At 45.0% G+C, this 20814-nt stretch overlaps 2 protein-coding genes across 3 annotated transcripts in view; one reads left to right on the forward strand and one right to left on the reverse strand.

Annotated features, from left to right (window-relative positions):
• DNAJC11 (DnaJ heat shock protein family (Hsp40) member C11) overlaps window positions 1–4797 on the forward strand; it is a 75920-nt gene extending 71123 nt beyond the window's left edge. The window contains exons 11-16 of the mRNA XM_074218575.1: window positions 310–465; window positions 1077–1146; window positions 1940–1997; window positions 2095–2237; window positions 2691–2820; window positions 3034–4797. Of these exons, the coding sequence (XP_074074676.1) occupies window positions 310–465; window positions 1077–1146; window positions 1940–1997; window positions 2095–2237; window positions 2691–2820; window positions 3034–3059 (583 nt within the window). The 3' untranslated portion in view covers window positions 3060–4797. The remainder of the gene's footprint in view (window positions 1–309; window positions 466–1076; window positions 1147–1939; window positions 1998–2094; window positions 2238–2690; window positions 2821–3033) is intronic.
• THAP3 (THAP domain containing 3) lies at window positions 3167–19534 on the reverse strand. Of its 2 annotated transcripts, XM_074218577.1 has the most exons (5): window positions 19439–19534; window positions 10067–10259; window positions 7898–7960; window positions 6473–6577; window positions 3167–5887 (listed from the first exon to the last, which is right to left on the reverse strand). In XM_074218577.1, the coding sequence occupies exons 1-5, from the start codon at window positions 19510–19512 to the stop codon at window positions 5603–5605; spliced, it is 720 nt and encodes a 239-aa protein (XP_074074678.1). In that variant the 5' UTR covers window positions 19513–19534; the 3' UTR covers window positions 3167–5602. The 2 variants fall into 2 exon arrangements, with proteins under 2 accessions (XP_074074678.1, XP_074074677.1); XM_074218576.1 differs by lacking the exon at window positions 19439–19534 and having other exon boundaries at window positions 10067–10829.
• Between the last annotated feature and the right edge of the window lie 1280 nt (window positions 19535–20814).

The raw sequence follows: 20814 nt of genomic DNA on the forward strand, positions 1-20814 counted from the left end.
TCCCACTGCTTGTCTGAAATCTCAACAAATTTCCCCAAAATGAGCAAACTGAGATTAAAATATTTGTCATTTCCACCTCATCCCTCCTCAAGTGCTCTCCAAGCAAGGGCTTGCCCAATTCTTGCCATCCCATTGAGACCCATTGGTGCCATGTCCCAAGGACCATCATGGACCTCCAGTACAGGCCTCCTCCCCAGTTGTGAAGACTTGATGGAGAGAGAGTCAAAAGAGAGTTTTGTCCCAAAGCAGAATGCTCCTGTGTTCCTGAGTTAGACTGTTGATCCAAACCCCTTCCTTCCTATTCTCTAGACTCAACAGGGCCAGCCAAACTTATTTCTTCCCCATCCACCTGACGGACCAGCTCCTTCCTAGTGCGGTGTTCTATGCTACTGTGGGACCTCTGGTTGTCTACTTTGCCATGCACCGACTGATCATCAAACCTTACCTCAGGGCTCAAAAAGAGAAGTGAGTCTGTCCTTTTTCCCTGGGACCACTTTTGCCTAAGAATGTGCTGCATCTTAGGAACTGTCCTAGTTCCCTCCAGACCTGAGGAATGGGGTGAAGAAGGGGGAATGGGAGTCAGCTGATTGGAATCACTGACCCATAGTCACTGCAGAAATACCAGAATACCACCACCTCTGATAGGGAGAAAGGACCTCCAATGGGGAAGGGACCAGGGTGAAGAGGAGTGACTATGCTGTGAGGAAATTACAATAGGTCATCCTAGTCAGTATGTGCATCCCCTTTAACAAAAATTGTAATCTTAGAAGCTTTCACAGTTGAATTCTTATAATTCTCCATTTTTTTAACTATCATTTAATCCTTCTGCATTGGTGAGGTTTTGCTAGGTAGAGTCTGCTTTTAGAAGACAGTCAGGTGTCCCCCACAATCCAGTGGAGGAGCATCATGTGGTCAAATGAATGGGTTGTTCAGCCCTGCCTCACAGATGGGCATGATGCTACCTTGACCTTGCTACCTTCTCCACGAGAAGCCCTGGAGCTAGTCACATTGTCTGTGACTCTTCACTCCTGTGGAATACCAATGGCTCATGGGTAACTTGTGTTTTCTTTTGTAAGAGAACTGGAGAAGCAGAGGGAGAGCACAGCCACTGACATTCTGCAGAAGAAACAGGAGGCAGAGTCTGCGGTGAGTGCTTCAAGGACAGACCAAGAGGCATTGGGCACTTGGGGGGGGGGGGTCCTGCCTTGGTCACAGGAGAGCACTTCTCATCCTGAGTCTGACCCTGACTCAGACTCTTCTTAGGGTTGTTTTTACATTTTGATAAGCAGCTTTTGTATGTCCCACCTCCCACCACTCCTGATCCCTTCCTTAAGACAAAGCTAAAATTTGTCCTACCAAATAACTGTATCTGACTGCTGCCTATAAGCTTCCCCTCTCTTTTTTTCCCCTAAATGACTCTTCTCAGGGACCCAGACTAATCTTTGTAATTAGTCTGTTTAGCTGCCTTTTAGTACTGAGTTCATCTACTACATTGTGATCATGGTGCACATGTTTTCCTGGCTCTGTTTTCTTCATCCTGCATCATGTCTCCTCAGCCTTCTCTGAATTCTTCATATTCATCATGGCTTCTCTGCCCTTTTACATTAGGAATACCACTGACATGGAGCAGATGAATTTCCAAGGGTGGTCTCTGCCTCAAGCGTTGATGGCAATAGAGATGATATTTTTTAAGACTCTTTCCCCTCTGGAGAATCAGTTTGATTCTTTCATTAAAGGGAGGATGAGTCTCCCGTTCAGGGCAGTCCCATTGTTGGAGCTAAACACTGAGGCTCCCGACTTGGACTTGTTTGTGGCCAGCTCTTCCATAGTGGCCCACCTGCTCCCACTTCCACCATATTGTCATAGCTCCTTATTTGGAGTTCCTTTCCGTGGCAGGGCCCAGAGAAAACTGACTTCCAGCATCTTGGTTTATTGGCAGATTCGATTGATGCAGGAATCCGTACGAAGAATAATTGAAGCTGAAGAGTCCAGAATGGGTAAAAGCACAGTTGGCTTCATTGGGTCAAGGGGGCTCAGGGTACTGGAGGTGGGCAAGGGTACCTTCTCTGGGCTGCAACTCAGTGTGCTCCCCAGGACTGATCATCCTCAACGCTTGGTATGGCAAGTTTGTCAATGACAAGAGCAGGAAGAACGAGAAAGTGAAGGTGATTGATGTGACGGTCCCTCTGCAGTGCTTGGTGAAGGACTCCAAGCTCATCCTCACAGAAGCTTCCAAGGTATGAAGCCTCTCCGTGTCCTCCGATTGGGGGAAGGGAACAATGACCATGGCTGGCAAGCCCCTCCCAACCCACACCAGGATTTTCCTTGCCTTTGGGTCACAAAACTTGAGAGGTCTGAACAGACAGTAAATAAGTCCATAAATAGGTTTGATGGTACCAGCCTTCCAGAACTTGGAACGACTCAAGTCATTTTTCCACTTGGCAGAGATGCTGCTTTGAAGACACAGGCTCATAGGAGAAGGGAAGGAGCTGTGTTGAGGTTGGAAGTCTAGAACTGAAGCTGTCTTCTGGGGGGCTGTTTGATAGACCTAATTCTGAATGCTGCTGACTAGATATTGACCTATCTGGTTAGGGGTACCCTGGTCAGCTTCCAGGCCAGACCTGGGGGGGGGGGGGCGTTGCAATCTGCAGGGCTGGTGGGTAGGGTTTCCACATATTGTCTCTTCACAGGCTGGGCTTCCTGGGTTTTATGACCCATGTGTGGGGGAAGAGAAGAGTCTAAAGGTGCTCTACCAGTTTCGAGGCGTGCTGCACCAAGTGATGGCATCGGACAATGAGGCCCTTCGGATACCAAAGCAATGTAAGTTATCTAGCCCACCCTGACCCTGCCCTTTGGAGGATGACTGGGCTGCACCCATCATCTGGCAGCCTGAGCTGTGAGAATCCCCAACTGGTGATGGCCCCATTGAGGTCCAAATGGCCCCCTGCCCATAGGAGAGGCCTATTATGCTACTACTCTGTATGTAATATAAACAATTCCTTCTCAACCTTGAGCCTCTCTTTCCTTCTACAGCTCACAGGATCGATACAGATGGATAAATCTCATGGGAGATAAAAGGGGTCAGTACCCGAGTCAAAAAGAAGCTGCAAAACCTCTTTTCCTGGGAGTCTGAAAGTTTGGAAACACATGAAACAGAAACCTACAGATGTTTTTATTTTGTATTATTCCTGTAGAAGGTCATTAACAATTATGTGAAGGGACACATGAACACCCCAGCTTTCATGGGTACTATAGTACTAAGTCAATACTGCCCTTGATGAGAACCACAAAGCTGACAGACGGCTGTTTCCTTGAGGAGCCTGTGAACACAGAACGGGGTCCTCCTGGGAAGAGGACCCTACCCTACCCCCAGGGCATGAGCCCTGCATCCTCTTTAAGTCCTCCAGCATCGCAGCTGACAGCGGCCCACCAAACCCAAATTTTCAGGTTCTTTAATGAGGTGTATATGGGACATTACTTCTGGGGGCTTCCTGCAAACCAGTGGAGAACACAGGCCATATGGTCCTGGTGATCAAGTGAGTGAGCATCCGTACGAGCTCCTCCCAAAAATCTCCATGACTTGGGTGATTAATGAAAAGGGGATTTGGAAACTTCTGAATTCACTGAAAACCTGTTACCTGAAAACAACCAATGTATCTGGAAGACATCTCTGCCTCTCCCACTGCATTTGTCTAGATAGCTACCACTAAACCTGTGACCCCTAGACCCAGGACTTGGCTTTCCCCCATTGTCACTAGTGTTACCTATCTCCCCAAAGCAATGCATGGAAAACCATGAAGCTTTCCCAGGTTTTCACCCAAATGGCTGAGAATTGGAATCACTGCCCACTTACTGGACAAGGAGAAGACCATGGGGAGGTAAGGGAGAAACATTAGCTTGATTGGGAAGAAAACTGGCCAGAGCTCTAGTGGTGCCAAATGGAGTGAACATGTCAAAATGCTCTTAAAGGCTTCCTGTGGGAGAGAGCAGGGGAAGGGCTCCCTCCAGGAGGGGGCCCAGGGGGAATCTCCCTCTGAGGGAACTGTTGGGGAAACCTCCTCCTGGCTCAGATGGCCCAGGGACAGTGGGGATGACTCCTTCACTCCGGGTGGTGTGGTTCTACTCTAGAAAGTGGAAGCAGATGTTAGGAACCAGGATTCACTTGAATAGTCTTCCAAGTTACCTGTAGTAATCAGCCTAACAAGCCTGTGTAGTCACGGCATTGGCCTTGTTCCTGTACTCCTTGAGAGTTGTGGGGTCCTTTCCTAAATATGCAATCACGTGAGCAGGAGCTTGATTTGCAGGGGCTCGACCTTCTGTCCCGCCACAGCTATTCGAATCAAGCCCTCTGTGCCTGGGCTTTGGGATCAGACTAATCAATCATGATCCCTCCCCCCCATTTTAAAAAAAAACAGTTCTGGTTGTCTTTTCTGTGACATTCATGCCCATTTTTACAATATTTCCCAGACCTGAGCTAAGAATACAAATTGTGCAATAAACTTTGCTGAATGACTCTTTGACCTAAAGTGACCCATTGGCCCCTTTGCTGCAGATGATTCTTTTGGGTACCAATTTTCTTCATTTTGTTTGAAGCTGGTTGTATAGAAGACACTGTATTGTCAATAATAAACCCTTTCTGAAAGCTGGAGCTGGGACTCATTTTTCAAAACCACAATCACAGAAAAGGGCAGTGGTTTCACTAAAGGCTCCTTCTGGGTTTATTTCCTCCCTAGCTGAACCATGGCATCTCCCATATTTAATAAACACACTCCTGCCTCACCCAAGGCCACCTTACACAGAGGGCACTGGTGTTGGTACAGAGTGGGCAGGGGCAGAAACAAGAATGGTGAATCACGTGGTCTAAGGACCTGGATGGGGGGGGGGGATCAACTGTGCTGGGATTTTTTTTTTAAACAGTGTTTTTCTCAAAGGAATGCCCTGTGCACGGCTTTACCAGGTATCAGGTGAAACTGTTTCCATGTCCACAATAGCCTGGCTCAAGCAAGGAGAGAAACTCAACCTAGTGAGCCTCATTTAGCAAAGGATGAAACCTACAAGGCTTTTGGGGGGTGGGGAGCTCTGGCCCCCAACACTTACACGAGGCTCCAAGGACCTGCTTGGGCAGGAGCAACTGTGCAGGGGTCTGGGGCCCTGGGTCACCAGAGCAGCTTCAGGCACTGCCTTGGCAAACAGTTGTCCCTGGATCCTTCCTGGCTCCCCAAGGTATCTACCTGGTTTTCTCTCACCATCTTGTCCATCTAATCCCCTTGAATTAAAGTATCCTTCCTGCAACCTAGGTTCCACTGTTGGCTCCTTGTAAACTCATTAATCCTAAGGGAATATCTGCCTCCTTCCGGGGAAAGTGGCAGAGTAGCAAGAAAATGGGCTGGAGTGGAATCATTCTGAATTGTGAGGTGACTTCCCTCACTCATCCAAAGTGACAGTGAGTTTTTCCCCCTCCTCTCTTTGGTCCCACGCTCCTGTGTGTGGGTCTTTCTTTCCAAAGTGCTGAAAGCAGCACATTGGCAGTGGAGGGGCCCAGGAGGCCCAAGCAAAAGCAACAGGTCACCAACTGTCCTCCCGACAAGGGAGCTCTGCCGGCTCAGGCTACAGGTGGTTCCTCTTCCCTCTGGAGGGCCCTCTGTCGCCTCTTCTCTCGGAGAGCCTGAAGGCGACTGGACATCCTTCTCATTGCCACCCTCTGTGTCTTCAACCTCCTGCGGAGCCGTTCATTTTCCTTCAGAGTGAGCATCAGTTTTTTTTTTAAAGCATCTAAGTCCAGGAGGGCATAGCTGTGATCCGATGCCGGGAGGGGAAGTGCACCCCTCTGTCCAGGAGGGTCAGTGGGCAGGAGGCAAGATGATGCTTCTTCGGTCCTGTAGGAGACCTAGGAACAAGGGGAGAAGAGGATAAGGGGGGATTTCCCATCCCTGCTTCACTGGTGCAAATCTGCCTTTTCCTGGTGTCAGGGAGCAGGCCTTCCTTGTGTCATTCCCTAGCTGGTGTTTGGCATCCTCATCCTCACAAACTCAGCTAAGCATGCCTAGAAATCAACTATATTCTCTGTTTATGCTGAAAATAATAAATAAAATTATAGTCATGGGTAAACCCATTGAAATCTTGGCCTTCCCAGAGAGGGCATTTTGGGGAGACATGGGCCCTGTTCTTTTCAGCTTCCATGTTGGCCAAAAATATTTCTTCTATTAACATCATTTTAAAGATATAGAGAATGAAGGGGCAGTTAGGTGGTGCAGTGGATAGCACCGGCCCTGGAGTCAGGAGTACCTGAGTTAAAATCTGGCCTCAGTCACTTAAGAATTACCTAGCTGTGTGGCCTTGGGCAAGCCACTTAACCCCATTGCCTTGAAAAATCTAAAAAAAAAAAAAAAACCTAAAAAAAAAAAGCCAGAGAATGAACAACTATTTCCCTTCTATTTTCAATCAGAGGACCACAACCCAGTACCCTACCTACCTCTTTTTCAGAAGCCTCAGCATCTGAGGATAACTGGTGCTTGTCAAGTGGAATTTCCATCTTTCTTCCTGGGGAATATTCCTCAGCCTGTGCATCTGAGAAGTCCTAAAAATCCACAATGGAGAATTAGAATTGAAGTCTTCCTGGATCCCCCCATTAAGTAGCTCCTTATACCTCCATACAATCCCAGGAACCCCTTCATACTTGTCTTTTCTTAGGAGAAGGGGAATTACGAAAATAAATCAGGTAGCCCACCACATTTTTATATCATGGCTTGAACAACCAACTCTTTCTATAAAAAAAAAGATAAAAATGCACAAATTAGAACTAAAATTTGTAACCAGTTAAGGATGGTTGAGGGAAAGCTAGATGGCACAGTGGATAGAGCACCAGCCCTGGTGCCAGGAGGAACTAAGTTCAAATTTGGCCTCAGACACTTAATAATTACCTATATAAATAACCTTGGGCAAGTCACTTAACCCTATTGCTTTGCCAAAATAAAAAAAAAGATACTTGAGAAATTAAAATACATAATCTTGACTTCAGAAGGCTTATGGTAAAACAAATGCAGCTCCTGCTGGCAGAGGTGGTGGAATCAGATCCAGAATGCTGGTTACAAGAATCAGATCTATCCTTGTGAAAGGGAAGGGGATGTCAGTAGAAACTGACAGAAAAAAAAGAAAAAATCAAAATTTTTTTTAAAAGGAAAAGATGGGGGCAGCTAGGTGGCTTAGTGGATAAAGTACCAGCCCTGGAGTCAGGAGGACCTGGGTTCAAATCCTGTCTTAGACACTTAATAGTTACCTAGCTGTGTGGCCTTGGGCAAGCCACTTAACCCTATTTGCCTTGCAAAAACCTAAAAATAAATAAATGAATGAATGAATGAATGAATAAAAAAAAAGATGAAAAACCTCGGTCTTCTGCTCTCATTTGTGACTTCTTTAAATAGTCATTTGAAGGTTTTTGCTTCATAAAAGTAATTCCCTAGGAAAATTTTCAAGGCTGCAGATGCGCTGCCTATCCTATCCTACTAAGTCCATATTATTCAGTGCCAAGCAGGGTCAGGGGGGCACCAAGAAGGAGGAAATTAATCGTTGTCCTCAAAAGTGCATTGTCGAGCTTCAGGACACAACATGTAAATAAGTAAACACACAAGACAACGGAAGGTCACCTCAGAAGAAAAAGTCTCCTGCAGGTGAGCAGATCCCAGGAAATCTAAGAGGTGGGGAGGGGGAGGGGGAGGAGGAGGAGGAGGAGGAGGAGGAAAGGTTGTTCTGGTATAAGGCATGGGCAGATTTGCCAAGAGCAAAAGTACGGAGATGGGAGCGTCTAGTGATCTAGTGGGAGCATGGACAAGGAGGCTCGGGTTTTCTAAGGTGATTAAGCCATAGCATAGCAATCCCCACTTCACACAGTGAGAATTACCTTCCCTGGGTGTGTTTGTGCATCACTCCTCTCTCCAACAGGATCCGTGTTCTCCCTAACCAGCTGCAGGGGATAGAAAAACACATGAAAAAAGACTGGTTTTATCAGGGCCTGCCTTTCATTTTGGGCACAACACACTGCAAAACTGCAAGGCTGTAAAGACATGGTCTCCCCCGATCCCAGAGAAAGCTTCTCTATCCAGGGTAATGGTCCTGAACTAACCCAGTAATCTGGCCTCAAATAGCATTCTGCCGAACAGCCACATCGCATTTGGTGGAAGACGGCTGCAGCTATATTAAATAACACCATCCTCAAAAATATGAGTATTCAGATGCTTCATCAATTTCCCTGAAACAGCAGAGCAACTAACATTTATTTGGTTTGTCTTAATAATTTTATTTGTTAAAGGATGAGCAATAATAGGAACTATGATTTTGTATCTCATTCACACCAACACAGGGCAATTGTCACCAACATAGGAATGAATGGGAGGTTGTAGGGCAGGGAGGTACATGACCATTCCAGAATCTGAATGTGATGAAGAGGAAATGCAAGGGGGGCATGGTGTTGAATTTAGAATCCAAGGACCTGTACTCTGACCCCTGCTCTACTCTCACATTTGTGTGACTTTGGGAAAGTCATCTCCGTGGGCCTCAGTCTCCTCATCTGTACAATGAAAGAGTTGGAAGAAATGCCTCCTGAGCATTCTAGCATATAGCTATGAACCAGGAAGCCAGGTAGAATCTGACAGACTAGATGTGACGAGTGCAGATTTCAACCAAAGGAAGACTAAAATGGGCCTGGATAATAAGTCAGTCAAAAGAGATGAGAAATACTCAGGAATGAAATTCTAAAAATACAAATACAATTCCAATGATTCATCCATGAATTTATGGAAAAACGTCTTGAGGCGGTCTGTGTTTTGGAAAGAGAAAGCTATTGGGGGTAACAAATTCTAGAAATCTAATGCGTGGTATGTTGGAAAATACCGTAAAAATCTTAGCAATCTGAACTCCACTCATGATGCTGGGCTGGAGTCAGCTTTTACACCCTCCATAGAAGATGGGTGACTTTAGTAGAAAACGAATCAGCCTCCTTGAGATAGAAGCTCACATTTAATAATGTCAGTTCATGTCTGCAGACAATTTTAAGTTTTATAATGGTTAAGGACCAGTTCAAGCAGGGTCTAATAGCACAAAATTCTTATGTCCTCATTGAAAAAAGACTCTAAAATCTGACTTATAACTTGATGCTGTTTTTCCCATCAGCAGTATTACTATATGTGAGTGTATCTATATCTATATAGAGATATCGCTATATACACATACTCCAGCAAGTGATAAAAATTGCCTTTCTTTAAAAATATTTCACAGCCTTTTTCCCCTGTGAGGGTGATCTTCCTCACTCACCCTCACCCCAAATGCTCAAGGAGGGCAAATGAATGAAGCTGTATTATGCTCATGGTTAATAGTCACTACAATTTGTAGAACACTTTAAGGGAGCAAAGCGCTTTACTAATGTTATTTCATTTGATCCTTACAATTCTGGGAGGTAAGCATGATTATTATATTCCCACTTTAGAGATGAAGAAACTAAGACAGACAGAGGGGAAGTGACTTGGCCAGGGTGTTGGAGGCCAGACTTGACCTGGGCCTTTCTGACCCAGGCCAGCCTTCTCCCCACTGCACCACCCCATCTTGTCTCCATTCTGTAAAGGGTTTCAATCTCTTCCCCTTCAAAGCCATCCCATCCTCAGGGCTGATGACTCCTGTTTAAGTCATCTGGGTTGTTTTTCTGGGTTATCTGGGTTGTGGGGGTGGGGGCCCACCACCATAGCAGGAATAGTAGAAGGTCTTGGGATCACTAGGTACCTTTGTCTATTCACAGGACACCTTGGCCTTTCTGAGACCAGAGTGGGGACGTCCAGTTCCAGTCCTGGGTCACTCTTAGTGAAAGAGGCCCGAGGCTAGAGGGAAAGGTCAGAGGACAAGGGGCTGAGGCCAGGGAGGAGCTGGGCCTCCATCATTCTCTAATTACAGGTTCTTATCAAGCAAAGTTCTCCATTCCCTTCAAAGCTCGGCTGGCTCTGGCCGGAGGGTCAGATGACCGCTCTGGGCTTGGGTCTGCCTCTCAAACCCACAGGCCACTCTGGGGTGGCACCACCACTACCTGTGCCGTCTCCTGGAAAGCAAATAGCGTGGGCACCGCGTTCTGCTTGAGGTTCTTGCGGTTGCCAAAGGCGCTGAAACAGTCCGGCTGGAAGTGCTCTGAGCAGATGACCGTGTGCTGCTTGGGCTTGAAGTTGCCCCGGCCGATGTTGAGCACCCATTCCTTCAGCAGCTCGGGGCGGCTGAATGGGAACCTGGGCGGCAGAAGAGGACGTTCAGAAGGAGCGGCCTGGCAGGGGCCTGTGGAGCCTTCCCTGGGTCCCTTGGAAAGCTTAAGCCACATCTGATTTTTTGGAGTCATCCTAAAGAAGGGGTACAGTCTAAGAACCCCACACTCAAGATGTGCTGTGAAAGTCTCCAAAAAGCCCAGAAAGGCACATGGCTGTTTCTCCAGCAGTCCATGACACTTTCAAACTAATTTTGCCATGAACACATGAATTATTGAAAAAAAATTCTTGAACTGTGGGACTGGTGGGGGGTGGGAACTGGGAGCTTCCCTGGGGTCACAGGCTCAACAATTTAGAGCTGGAGAGGTCCTTGGAGCATCATTTCAATCCAACTCCTGATCTTAAAGAGGATGATAATCGGTGGTGGGATTCAAATGTTGGGTTCACCAAATTCAACATAAAATTAGGTAACGGTTCTACCAAACCAGTGTGACCCCAGCTGAATCCCACAGTAATGATAATTCAAAGCAAAACAGATGTAAGGGGATATTTTTTCCAAATAATAAATTCATTTCATCAACAAACATATTAAGAGTCTATCATGTGGGAGGGGCAGTTAGGTGGTGCAGTGGATAGAACACCTGCCCTGGAATCAGGAGGACCTGAATTCAAATCTAGCCTCAGACACTCAATAATTACCTAGCTATGTGGCCTTGGGCAAGCCACTTAACTCCATTGTCTTGCAAAAAAAAACACAACTTAAAAAAGAGTCTTTCATGTGGGAAACAATTTTTACAACTAGTGTTACTGATAAAGGACTCAAACTGATAAGAACACACATCATTCCCCATTGATAAATTGTAAAAGGAAATGAATAGGCAGTTTTCAGATAAAAAAATGATATTTATAGTTATATGAAAAAAAAATTCTCCAAATTCTTATTGATTAGAGAAACACAAATTAAACCAACTCTGAGGAATCACCTCACACCTATCAGATTGGCCAATATGACAAAAAAGGAAGGTGGTCAATGTTGGAGGGGGTGAAGGAAAACTGGGACACTAATACACTGATAGTAGAATTGTAAACTGATCCAACCTTTCTGAAGAAATATTTGAAAAAAAAATTTATTTTAAATCTTAGGGGAGGCTAGGTGGCACAGTAGATAGAGCATCAGCCCTGGAGTCAGGAGTACCTGAGTTCAAATACAACCTCAGACACTTAATAATTACCTAGCTGTGTGGCCTTGGGCAAGCCACTTAATCCCATTTGCCTTGCAAAAAAAAAACAAAACCCTAAAAAACCCTACTGGTATTCTCCATCACAGATCCCCTAAAATTGTCCTTGATCATTGCCCTGATGGAGTGAGCAAAGCCATCAAGGTTGATCATTGCCCCCATGTTACTGTTAGGGTGTACAATGTTCTCCTGGTTCTGCTCATGTCACTCAGCATAGGCTCATCCAAACCCTTCTAGGCTTTTCTGAAATCCCATCCCACATATATATCACAATTATTTGTTCAGCCATTCCTCAATGGATGAGCATTCTCTGAATTTCCAATTCTTTGCCACCACAGAGTTGCAAATGTTTGCATATGTGGGATTTTTACCCTTTTTGTGAATTGAAAAAAAGTCTAGGGGGCGGCTAGGTGGTGCAGTGGATAGAACACCGGCCCTGGTGTCAGGAGGACTGGAGTTCAAATTCAGCCTCAGACACTTAATAATTACCTAGCTGTGTGACCTTGGGCCAGCCACTTAACCCCATTGCCTTGCAAAAAAAAAAGAAGTCTATTATGAACAAGTAACACATGGTTTGATGCAAAAAAAAAAAAAATAAGCAATTCTCACCTCCCCTCAAGGGTTTACAATCTACTCAAAGGATGCAACTTGCACAGAAGAGGGAGAAAATACCAGTAACTGAAGGAGAGGGGAAGAAGAAGGAGGCAGCAAGAGAGGTCGGGAAGGGTCTCCAGCAGGTGAAGGCACCTGAGCTAGGTTTTTAGGAATTAAGGTGTTTTGGGGGAGGGGATTCCAGACCTGGACAACCACTTGGGAGACTTGAATAACAAAAGCAGTCCAGGTAGACTGGAACAGATCTGTATTAAAGGGAGTAATAGGAAATAAAACTGGAAAAATAAGCCAGACCTTGGAGGGCCTTAGATACCAGGCTGAAGATGGTTTATGTTCTCCTAGAAGGAAGCCACCAGATTTTTTTAGCAGAGAAGTTAATGTGGTCAAATCTGTTTGGAGAATATTAATTTAGATGGAGGATGGATCCCAGAGAGGATAAAGAGATTTCCAAGTAAGATGTAGGCTGTGTGAGGGGTGGAATGGGGACAGCTATGAGTAATGTTGGAAACTGGATGTTGAGGATGGCTTCAAGCTGGTGAATCTGAGTGACTTGGAAGGAAGGCGCTTCTAGCCACAGAAATGGAGAAGTTTGAAGGAGGAATACGTTTTGGGGAGAAATAAAATGTTTTCCAATGCTTGATGGTGTTAATGATGGGCTAGATTTCAAGAGAGGACCAGATAAGATCCTTCTGGGAATCACTGCATAGAGATAGATGAGGGACAATGGGGTCCAAAGCTACAGAGAGGTCAAGACATCATCTGTCCCCCTACTTCTCCTGGAGGAAGTTAAGGAGAACTGAATATATTATGAGACATTTTCATTGTACTGATCGACGTGATTGGTTTCTTTTCTCTTCTTCCTTTATTTTTTTTTTTTTAATTTAAATACAGGGACAATTTGGGGCTGTCTGCTATGTAGAATACCATCTGTATCCAGAGAAAGAACTGTGGAGTTTGATCAAAAGCCAAGCATTAGGGGCGGCTAGGTGGTGTAGAAGATAAAGCACTGGCCCTGGAGTCAGGAGTACCTGGGTTCAAATCCAATCTCAGACACTTACTAATTACCTAGCTGTGTGGCCTTGGGCAAGCCGCTTAACTCCATTTGCCTTGCAAAATCCTAAAAAAAAAAAAAGAACCAAGGACTATTCCCTTTAATTTAGAAAGAAAAAATCTGATATATCTTATTGTCTGATCTTGCTATCTTTTATACTTTGTTTCTTGCTTAAGGATATGATTTCTCTCTCATCACATTCATTCTGGATCAATGTATACCATGGAAACAATGTAAAGACTGGCAAATTACCTTCGGGGGGGGGGGGGGGGTAAGATCAGGGGAAAAATTGTAAAACTCAAAAATAAATAAAATCTTTTTTTAAAAAATTTAAATATATATGCTTTCTGATAAAGGATAGCTCTCACAGAGCAGAGGGAAATTTATTAAACAAAAGATACCAATAAAAATTTATCTTAAAAACTGATCATTGGTAACCTGACACCTGTTTCAACCAAGGGATGGGTTGGGAGTCAAAATACAAGTGAGGAGTGAGGAAGAGGCCAAGCAAAGGTTACCAGAGTGGGGAGGTTTCCCCTAGCTATGAAAGCGGGGAAAAAAAAATATTCAAAGATTGCTAAAGTGGTTAGCAAGGTCAAATGAAGGTTTTTTTAAGGATAAGAAAACCCTGGTTATATTTGTAAGCAACAGAAAAGACAGTAGGTGAGGAGAAAAAAAAACAAAGACTGTATAGGTAAGTCTTCCCCAGGGCCAAATATATGAGATCAGGAGAACAAACTGGGGGGCTTTGGGCAAGGAGGCCCAAAAAATGAGAAATTAGAAATTTAAAAAAAAAATTTTATAACAAGGGTATAATTGCTACAGAACTCTGTTTTTTTGTTTTGTTTTTTCTCTTAAAGATTTTTATTTTGAGTTTTATAATTTTTCCCCTCATCTTACTTCCCTCCCCCCATAAAAAATTTTTAAAATGAGAAATAAAGAATGGGGGGAATTGAAGAGGGGAGTGAGGAAGAGGAAGCTAGCTCACAAGGAATTCTATTTCCATAATATTTGTATTTAACTTCTATTTTCATAATAAAGTGAGGGGAGGAGAGCCAAGAGGAGGAGATGGCATAGTAGGTCTGAGGAGAGAGGTTCAGAATGACCACTGTGGACTGGGACAGTCAAAATAAAAAGGCTGCGGGCCTCCAGATGGTGTGGCCAGTGCGGGGCTGGACCTGGAGTCAGGAAGACCTGAGTTCAACACCAATCCCAGATTCTTACTGTGTGACCCTGGGTAAGTCCCTTCACCCAAGAAAAATATTACATTATCGAAGGAATGGGAATGAATAGGGAAGTACAAGAAGAGGCCAGGAGAGGGTTTTTAACCTCAGTAGAAGTGGTTTTTAAGATATACATATAATTTCAAATTTAATTTTTTTTTTAGGTTTTTGCAAGGCAGTGGGGTTAAGTGGCTTGCCCAAGGTCACACAGCTAGGTCATTATTAAGTGTCTGAGGCTGGATTTGAACTCAGGTCCTCCTGACTCCAGGGCCGGTACTCTATCCACTGTGCCACCCAGCCACCCCCAAATTTAAATTAAATTTTAATCTAAATTAAATTTTAACTTAATTTAAATTCTCATAAATTTTTAAGAGAAAATTACATTCTCACACAGCGTGCCATATGGAAAATGCTTCATTATACTGTTCTCTCACCATTCCCCATAACAAACCTTCTGGTGCTGGCTGTCTGGACTCCCTGGGCACCTAGAATGCCCCCACCTCTACATTTGACCAGTAAAAACCTTGCTTTAGGGTCTGTGCAAACAGTAGTTCATTCAGAAAAACAAAAATGGAGGGATAGACTCAAACCACACACCTTTTTGCAAGAAGCAACAAGTCTAATGGAAAGAACACAGGGCTTGCAATATGAAGGAACAGGGGGATCCTCATGTTGGGCCTTCCATTTCTGTCTTCTTGAGACTCATTTGCTTCTTTTGAAAAGTACAGCCAAAAAAAAAAAAAAAAAAGTCCAGCAGCTGGACTAGATAAGCTCCAAAATTCCCTCAGACCCAAAGTTGATGGTCTAAGTCAAGGGTCTTTAACCCTTTTTGGGTCACTGATCCCTCTGTTAGGCTGGTGAAACCAAAATAATGCCATCTCAGAATATCTTGATTTTCCTTTAAATTTATAGTTTAAGAAAATACTAAATTTCAGTGGGAAGTTAATTAAAATAATGGTGCATTTTTTCCTCCCATCCAAGGTCTCAGATTCTCTGTGATCTAGGTCAAGCACTCCTGGTCTAACAACAGTTTCAGAGTCTAATGATGAATCATGCTACCCACCTCCTCAGAGACAAGTGATGGGCCCAGAGGGCACACTAAGGCATATGTATATGTGTGTATGTTATCTATACATACATATATTCTTACATATACAAATACATATAAAAACATGTGCATATAATTTTTGACAGGAATTTGTTTTGCTCAACTACATGTTTGTCAGTTTTATTTTTCTCGCTTTCTCAATAAGGTTCTGGCACATAAGACGAGAGGGAGAGAATGTGGTCTTGAAAATTTTTAAAAAATAAATTTTAAATAAATATAAATAATATAATAAAAATAATAAAATAAATAAAATTTTTAAATAAATTTTTAAAAAAATATCTGGTCTAAGCACCCATTTTTCCCCTTTATTTTCTTCCTATAATAACTACAGCAGAAGAATTTTGTACTAGAGTATGGGATGTGTAAGGTAGAGGGTTCAGCATTTATTCAACATGGGATCTTTGATCAATGATCCTGAAATAATGAAACTGATTTTTTTTCTTTTTCTGATTCTTTGATAGCAATAGGGTCCTTTTTTTAGTCTCACTCAATACATTTTGGAATATCTTTTAGAGAAAATATTTAATTTTGTCTAAATGCCACAAGGATTCTAATCCATCAGTGTTATTCTGAAAAGTGTGATGTATGTAGTAGTAGGTTACTAGATGAATAGTATTTACAGAGCCTGAAACCACATGACCTGCTCCATGCTTATATTCCTATGATGTTTTTATTCTCTAATTATTATTATTATTATTATTATTATTATTATTATTATTAGGTTTTTGCAAGGCAATGGTGTTAAGTGGCTTGTCCAAGGCCACACAGCTAGGTAATTATTAAGTGTCTGAGACCAGATTTGAACCCAGGTACTCCTGACTCCAGGGCCAATGCTCTATCCACTGCACCACCTAGCCGCCCCTTCTCTAATTATTTTAATATTATTATGTGTAATGCTCCTCTTTTCTCCTGAGCCAGCCTACAAAACCCTAGTAGGCAGTTATCACTTCTTTCACAGACCTAGTAAAACTTAGCTGGCCTGGGGCCCAGAACGATGGCTCCAAATAAAAACTTAGAGGATTTAGGACTGGGTCATCATCTAGTCCAATCCCCTTATTTTACAAGTGAGGAAAAACTCTTCCAGGGAAATGAAGGGTTTTATCCAAGGTGACAAACCCAGACCTTCTGATTCCCCCCAGCCCTGCACTCCTGATGGAGGGCAATCAATCTTCTCTATGATAGAGCTCTCCATTGTAAGGCAAGGAAGGGGGCAGTGAGTTGGTCCAGACTAGAACTGGCCCTGGCCAGGTGCGGCACATCAGGAGAACACGAGGACAGACGGAGAACAGAAAACAGAATAAAACAGACAGAGGGACAGACACTCAGGTATAACAAGAGGTCCAGGCAAAAGGAGAGAAGAGATGCAGAGAAAGACAGACGCTTATGGAGGGAGGGATGGATGTACTAAGATGGACACATCCAAGTGTACCAGTCACAAGGAGGCAAGAGATCATTCTTAAGCTTCTCTTATGTGCCAGGCACAAGGCTCTAAGGACAAAAGCCAAACAGCCCCTGCTTCAGGAAGGCCACATTCTGGAGTGGGAAACAACAACCTGGACACACCTAAGTAGTTACACATACCTACAAAAGGAAGCACAAAGTGCAAGGAGAAGAAACAGTGACTGAACCCTCCAGTTCTGGGGCCGGGGTTGGGCTGAAGGGGACTGGGGACTTTAGGAGATGGAGGGGAGAGGGAGAGCTAGGTGGTGCCTTGGAGTAAAGAGGACCTAAGTTCAAATCCAACCTCAGACACTTAATAATTGCCTGTGTGACTTTGGGCAAGTCACTTAACTCCAATTGCCTTAAATAAAATTTTAAAAAATTAAAAAAAAAAAAAGGAGATGGAGGGGAAAAGGAAGAGGGGAACAACCTGTGAAAAGACAAAAAGACATGAGATGGAATATCCCAGGGAAACAAGAAAGGCAATTTGAAATTGTGGTCCATGAAGGTAGGGGAGTACTATCATTGTATCAGAAATCATGGGTGGCCAGACTTTAGAAACCAATGCTGAGTAAAGGGAGCAGAAGACAGTATAGCAACACTGTGAGATGACCAACTGTGATGGACTTGCTCTTCTCAGCAGTACAATGATCAAAGACAATGCTAAAAGACTTGTGATGGAAAATACCATCCACATCCAGAGAAGAAACTATGGGGCTTGATTGCAGATCAAAGGTGACTATTTTCAATTCTTAAAATTTTTCTTATGTTTTTTTTCCCCCCTCTCTGTTCTGATCCTTGTTTCACAACCTGAGTAATATGTATAATCTATACTAGATTACTCACTGTCCAGGGCAGAAGGGAGGGAAGGAAGGGGGAAAAAATGTGGAACTTAAAACCTTACCAAAAAATGACTGTTGGGGCATCTAGGTGGTGAAGTGGATGGAGCACCGGCCCTGGAGTCAGGAGGACCTGAGTTCAAATTCGACCTCAGACACTTAATTACCTAGCTGTGTGGCCTTGGGCAAGTCACCTAACCCCATTGCCTTGCAAAAAAAAATGATTGTTGAAAAACTATCTTTGCCTGTATCTGGAGCAACATGGTCAAACCTATGCTTTAGAAACATCACTCAGAAACCTGAGTAAATTAATGAATTAAAGAGGGAAGAGACCATAGTCAGACGGTCAGTTTGGGAAACCACTGCCATAGGACCAGAGGAAGGGCACCGAACAGAGATGGTGGCTCTGTGAGTGGAGATAAGGGGACAGATGCAAACCCTACATTCTTGGTAGAGCCTGGGACTGGTAGAACCAATTGATAGGAAGTCATTTGGGATTATACAAATAAAGTAAACTAAAATGTCCAACCCTTTCACCCAGAGATTCGATACACAAATCAAAATATGGGTAGCAGCCCTCTGGCCCAAAGATTCAATGCACAGACCAAAATACATATAACAGCTTTTTTTGTGATAGCAAAAACCTGAAAACAAGGTCAATACCCATCACCTGGGGAATGGCTAAATTCACTGAGGTGTATGGCTGTAAGGAAATATGACTGTATTGTAAGAAATGAGACATATCCAAAGAATCAGATGAATGTAAGCAGAGGGAAGAAACACTATAATACGAAACAAGTGGACGATGTAGATGGAAAGAACTACCCCCATGAAACAATCAAAACTGAATATTATGTAGGGGTGGCTAGGTGGCGCAGTGGACAGAGCACCGGCCCTGGAGTCAGGAGGACCTGAGTTCAAAGCTGACCTCAGACACTTCATGATGACCTAGCTGTGTGGCCTTGAGTAAGTCACTTCACCCCACTGCCTTGCAAAAATATTAAAAAATAAAAGAAAATTGAATATTATGGAATTACAATGAAGAAAGGGAGCTAAAGCAGAGCTGTTAAAAACAGCAACAATAAAATAAGAAAAAAATGAAGGAAAAAACAAGACCACTTCCATCCTTGTCCCTTCTTCACAGATTTGCAACATTGTACTAACGGCAGATTTTTCTTTTTGGTCTATCAATCAATCTTGCTCTTCTTTTAAAAAATATTCTGTTGGTTTTTCTAGAAGAAAGAAAAGGTAGAAGGAAATGGTGTAAGAAAAACGATTAAAGTTATTTTTTAAAAAGACTTCTTGGAGGTAAAATCCACAAAACGTGGCCATGGAAGGCATGTGAATGTCTGAGCCCCGGGAGCCTGGGGGCTGGGCGGGAACAGAAGCAGGGAATGGGAGGAATCGGACGGACGGACGGACGGACGGACGGGCGCCGCTCGGCCCCGCCCCCGCCCCGCCTCCACTCAGAACGCAGCGGGGCGGGGCCGAGGGCGGGGCTGGGAGTGCGCGCGCAAGCTCGAACAGGCGCATGCGCGCGTGTGGCCGCACGCCCCCGTGTTCCCGCGTCGCTCCGGGCGTGTGCGCGCGCGCGCGTCTGCCGGGTCGGCCCGGCCCGGCTCCCGAGAAGGGCCCGGGGTGGGAGTGGTCCGAGGCCTCCCCCGCCCGCGCCCCCCGCCCGCGCCCCCGCCTCACCGGTGGAAGGTGAGCTGCTTCCTGCGGCTGCTGTAGCGGTTGCAGCACTGCCGGGCCGCGCAGGACTTGGGCATCTCCCGCGGCCGCCGCCTCTGCCCTCCCGGGCCTGCGGCTGCCCTCAACAAAGATGGCGGCGGCGGGCACGGCGGGGGGGGCGCGCGCAGCCGCCGCGGGGGGAGGGGCGGGCACGGCCGGCGGGGGGCGGGGCGGCGGGGGGCTGGCCGACCCCGGCCCGGGCGCCGCGCGGGAGCCTCCCCGCCAGCCCCCCATTCCCCTCCAGCCTCCATCCCTCTCCTCCCTCCCCTTCTCTTCATTTTCCTCCTCTTCCCCTCACTTCCCTCTTCCCCTCCCCCTTCCCCTCCCTCCTCTCACTCTCCTTTCCCTCTCTTCTTCCTCTCCTCCCTCCCCTTCTCTTCATTTTCCTCCTCTTTTTCTTCCTCCTCATTTTCCTCTCTTCTTTTCCTCTCTCCCTCCTCTTCCTCCCTCTTCCCTTCCCCCTTCTTCCTTCCCTCGCTTTTTCTACCCCTTCCCCTCCCTCCCTCCTCTCACTCTCCTTCCTCCCCTTCATTTTCCTCCTCTTCCTCCTCATTTTCCTCTCACTTCCCCCTTCTTCCTTCCCTCGCTTTTTCTACCCCTTCCCCTCCCTCCTCTCACTCTCCTTCCTCTCCTCCCTCCCCTTCATTTTCCTCCTCTTCCTCCTCTCACTTCCCTCGCTTTTTCCACCCCTTCTCCGGATCTGCTGACGCACATGCTAATGCCCACCCCCACCCACCTGAATGCAAACTTACCTGTTTGTTGGCAGCTTGGGATTTTTTAGGATTTGCAAATGAACACCATTTGCATCCAATAAGATTTCCTTTGTGGTTCTCTGGAAGAAACTGTGACTCCCTGTTTGAAGATGTGAGTTCAAGTACCCTCTCAGCTGCCTAAGGGATGCCTTGGGCAAGGAGCTTCGGGTTTCTTCCTCTTGTAAAAAAGAGGGAAAATTGAGGGATTTCTGTAAAAAACAAGATTTTATACCACCCCTGCCGTCAGGAGGATCCCAGTTCAAATTCAACCTCAGATGCTTAATACTGCCTTAGCTAAGTGACCTTGGGCAAGTCACCTAACCAAAACAAAAGATTCTTAGTTGGAATTTAAATGAACTCAGTAGCTGGGTTGAGGAGGAAGAACACTTCAAGCTGGGAGGGCCGCTGGAAGACGGGTTTGAGGAACCAGCAGGTCAGTGCCACTTCTCCAAGCCCCCTTCCAGCTCTGAATCTGCGCCTAGGAATTCAATTCCACACACTGTTACTAAGCAGCTTTCCTGAAAGATTGACTTATTTCTACACAAAATAATAAATGGAGCAAAAAAAAACTTGATGCATTGGAAATGG

This window comes from Macrotis lagotis, chromosome 1, assembly GCF_037893015.1.
Source record: "Macrotis lagotis isolate mMagLag1 chromosome 1, bilby.v1.9.chrom.fasta, whole genome shotgun sequence".
NCBI lineage: Eukaryota > Metazoa > Chordata > Mammalia > Peramelemorphia > Peramelidae > Macrotis > Macrotis lagotis.

What these genes read in the sequence shown, in the direction of transcription:
- THAP3 (XM_074218576.1), bottom strand. Translation starts at nt 10,366, where the DNA reads ATGACTCCAAAAAATCAGATGTGGCTTAAGCTTTCCAAGGGACCCAGG. An exon ending in CTTTCCAGGAGACGGCACAG is followed by an intron (nt 7,961 to 10,066) that starts GTAGTGGTGGTG and finishes TATCCCCTGCAG; the next exon opens with CTGGTTAGGGAGAACACGGA. An exon ending in CACAAACACACCCAGGGAAG is followed by an intron (nt 6,578 to 7,897) that starts GTAATTCTCACT and finishes GTGGATTTTTAG; the next exon opens with GACTTCTCAGATGCACAGGC.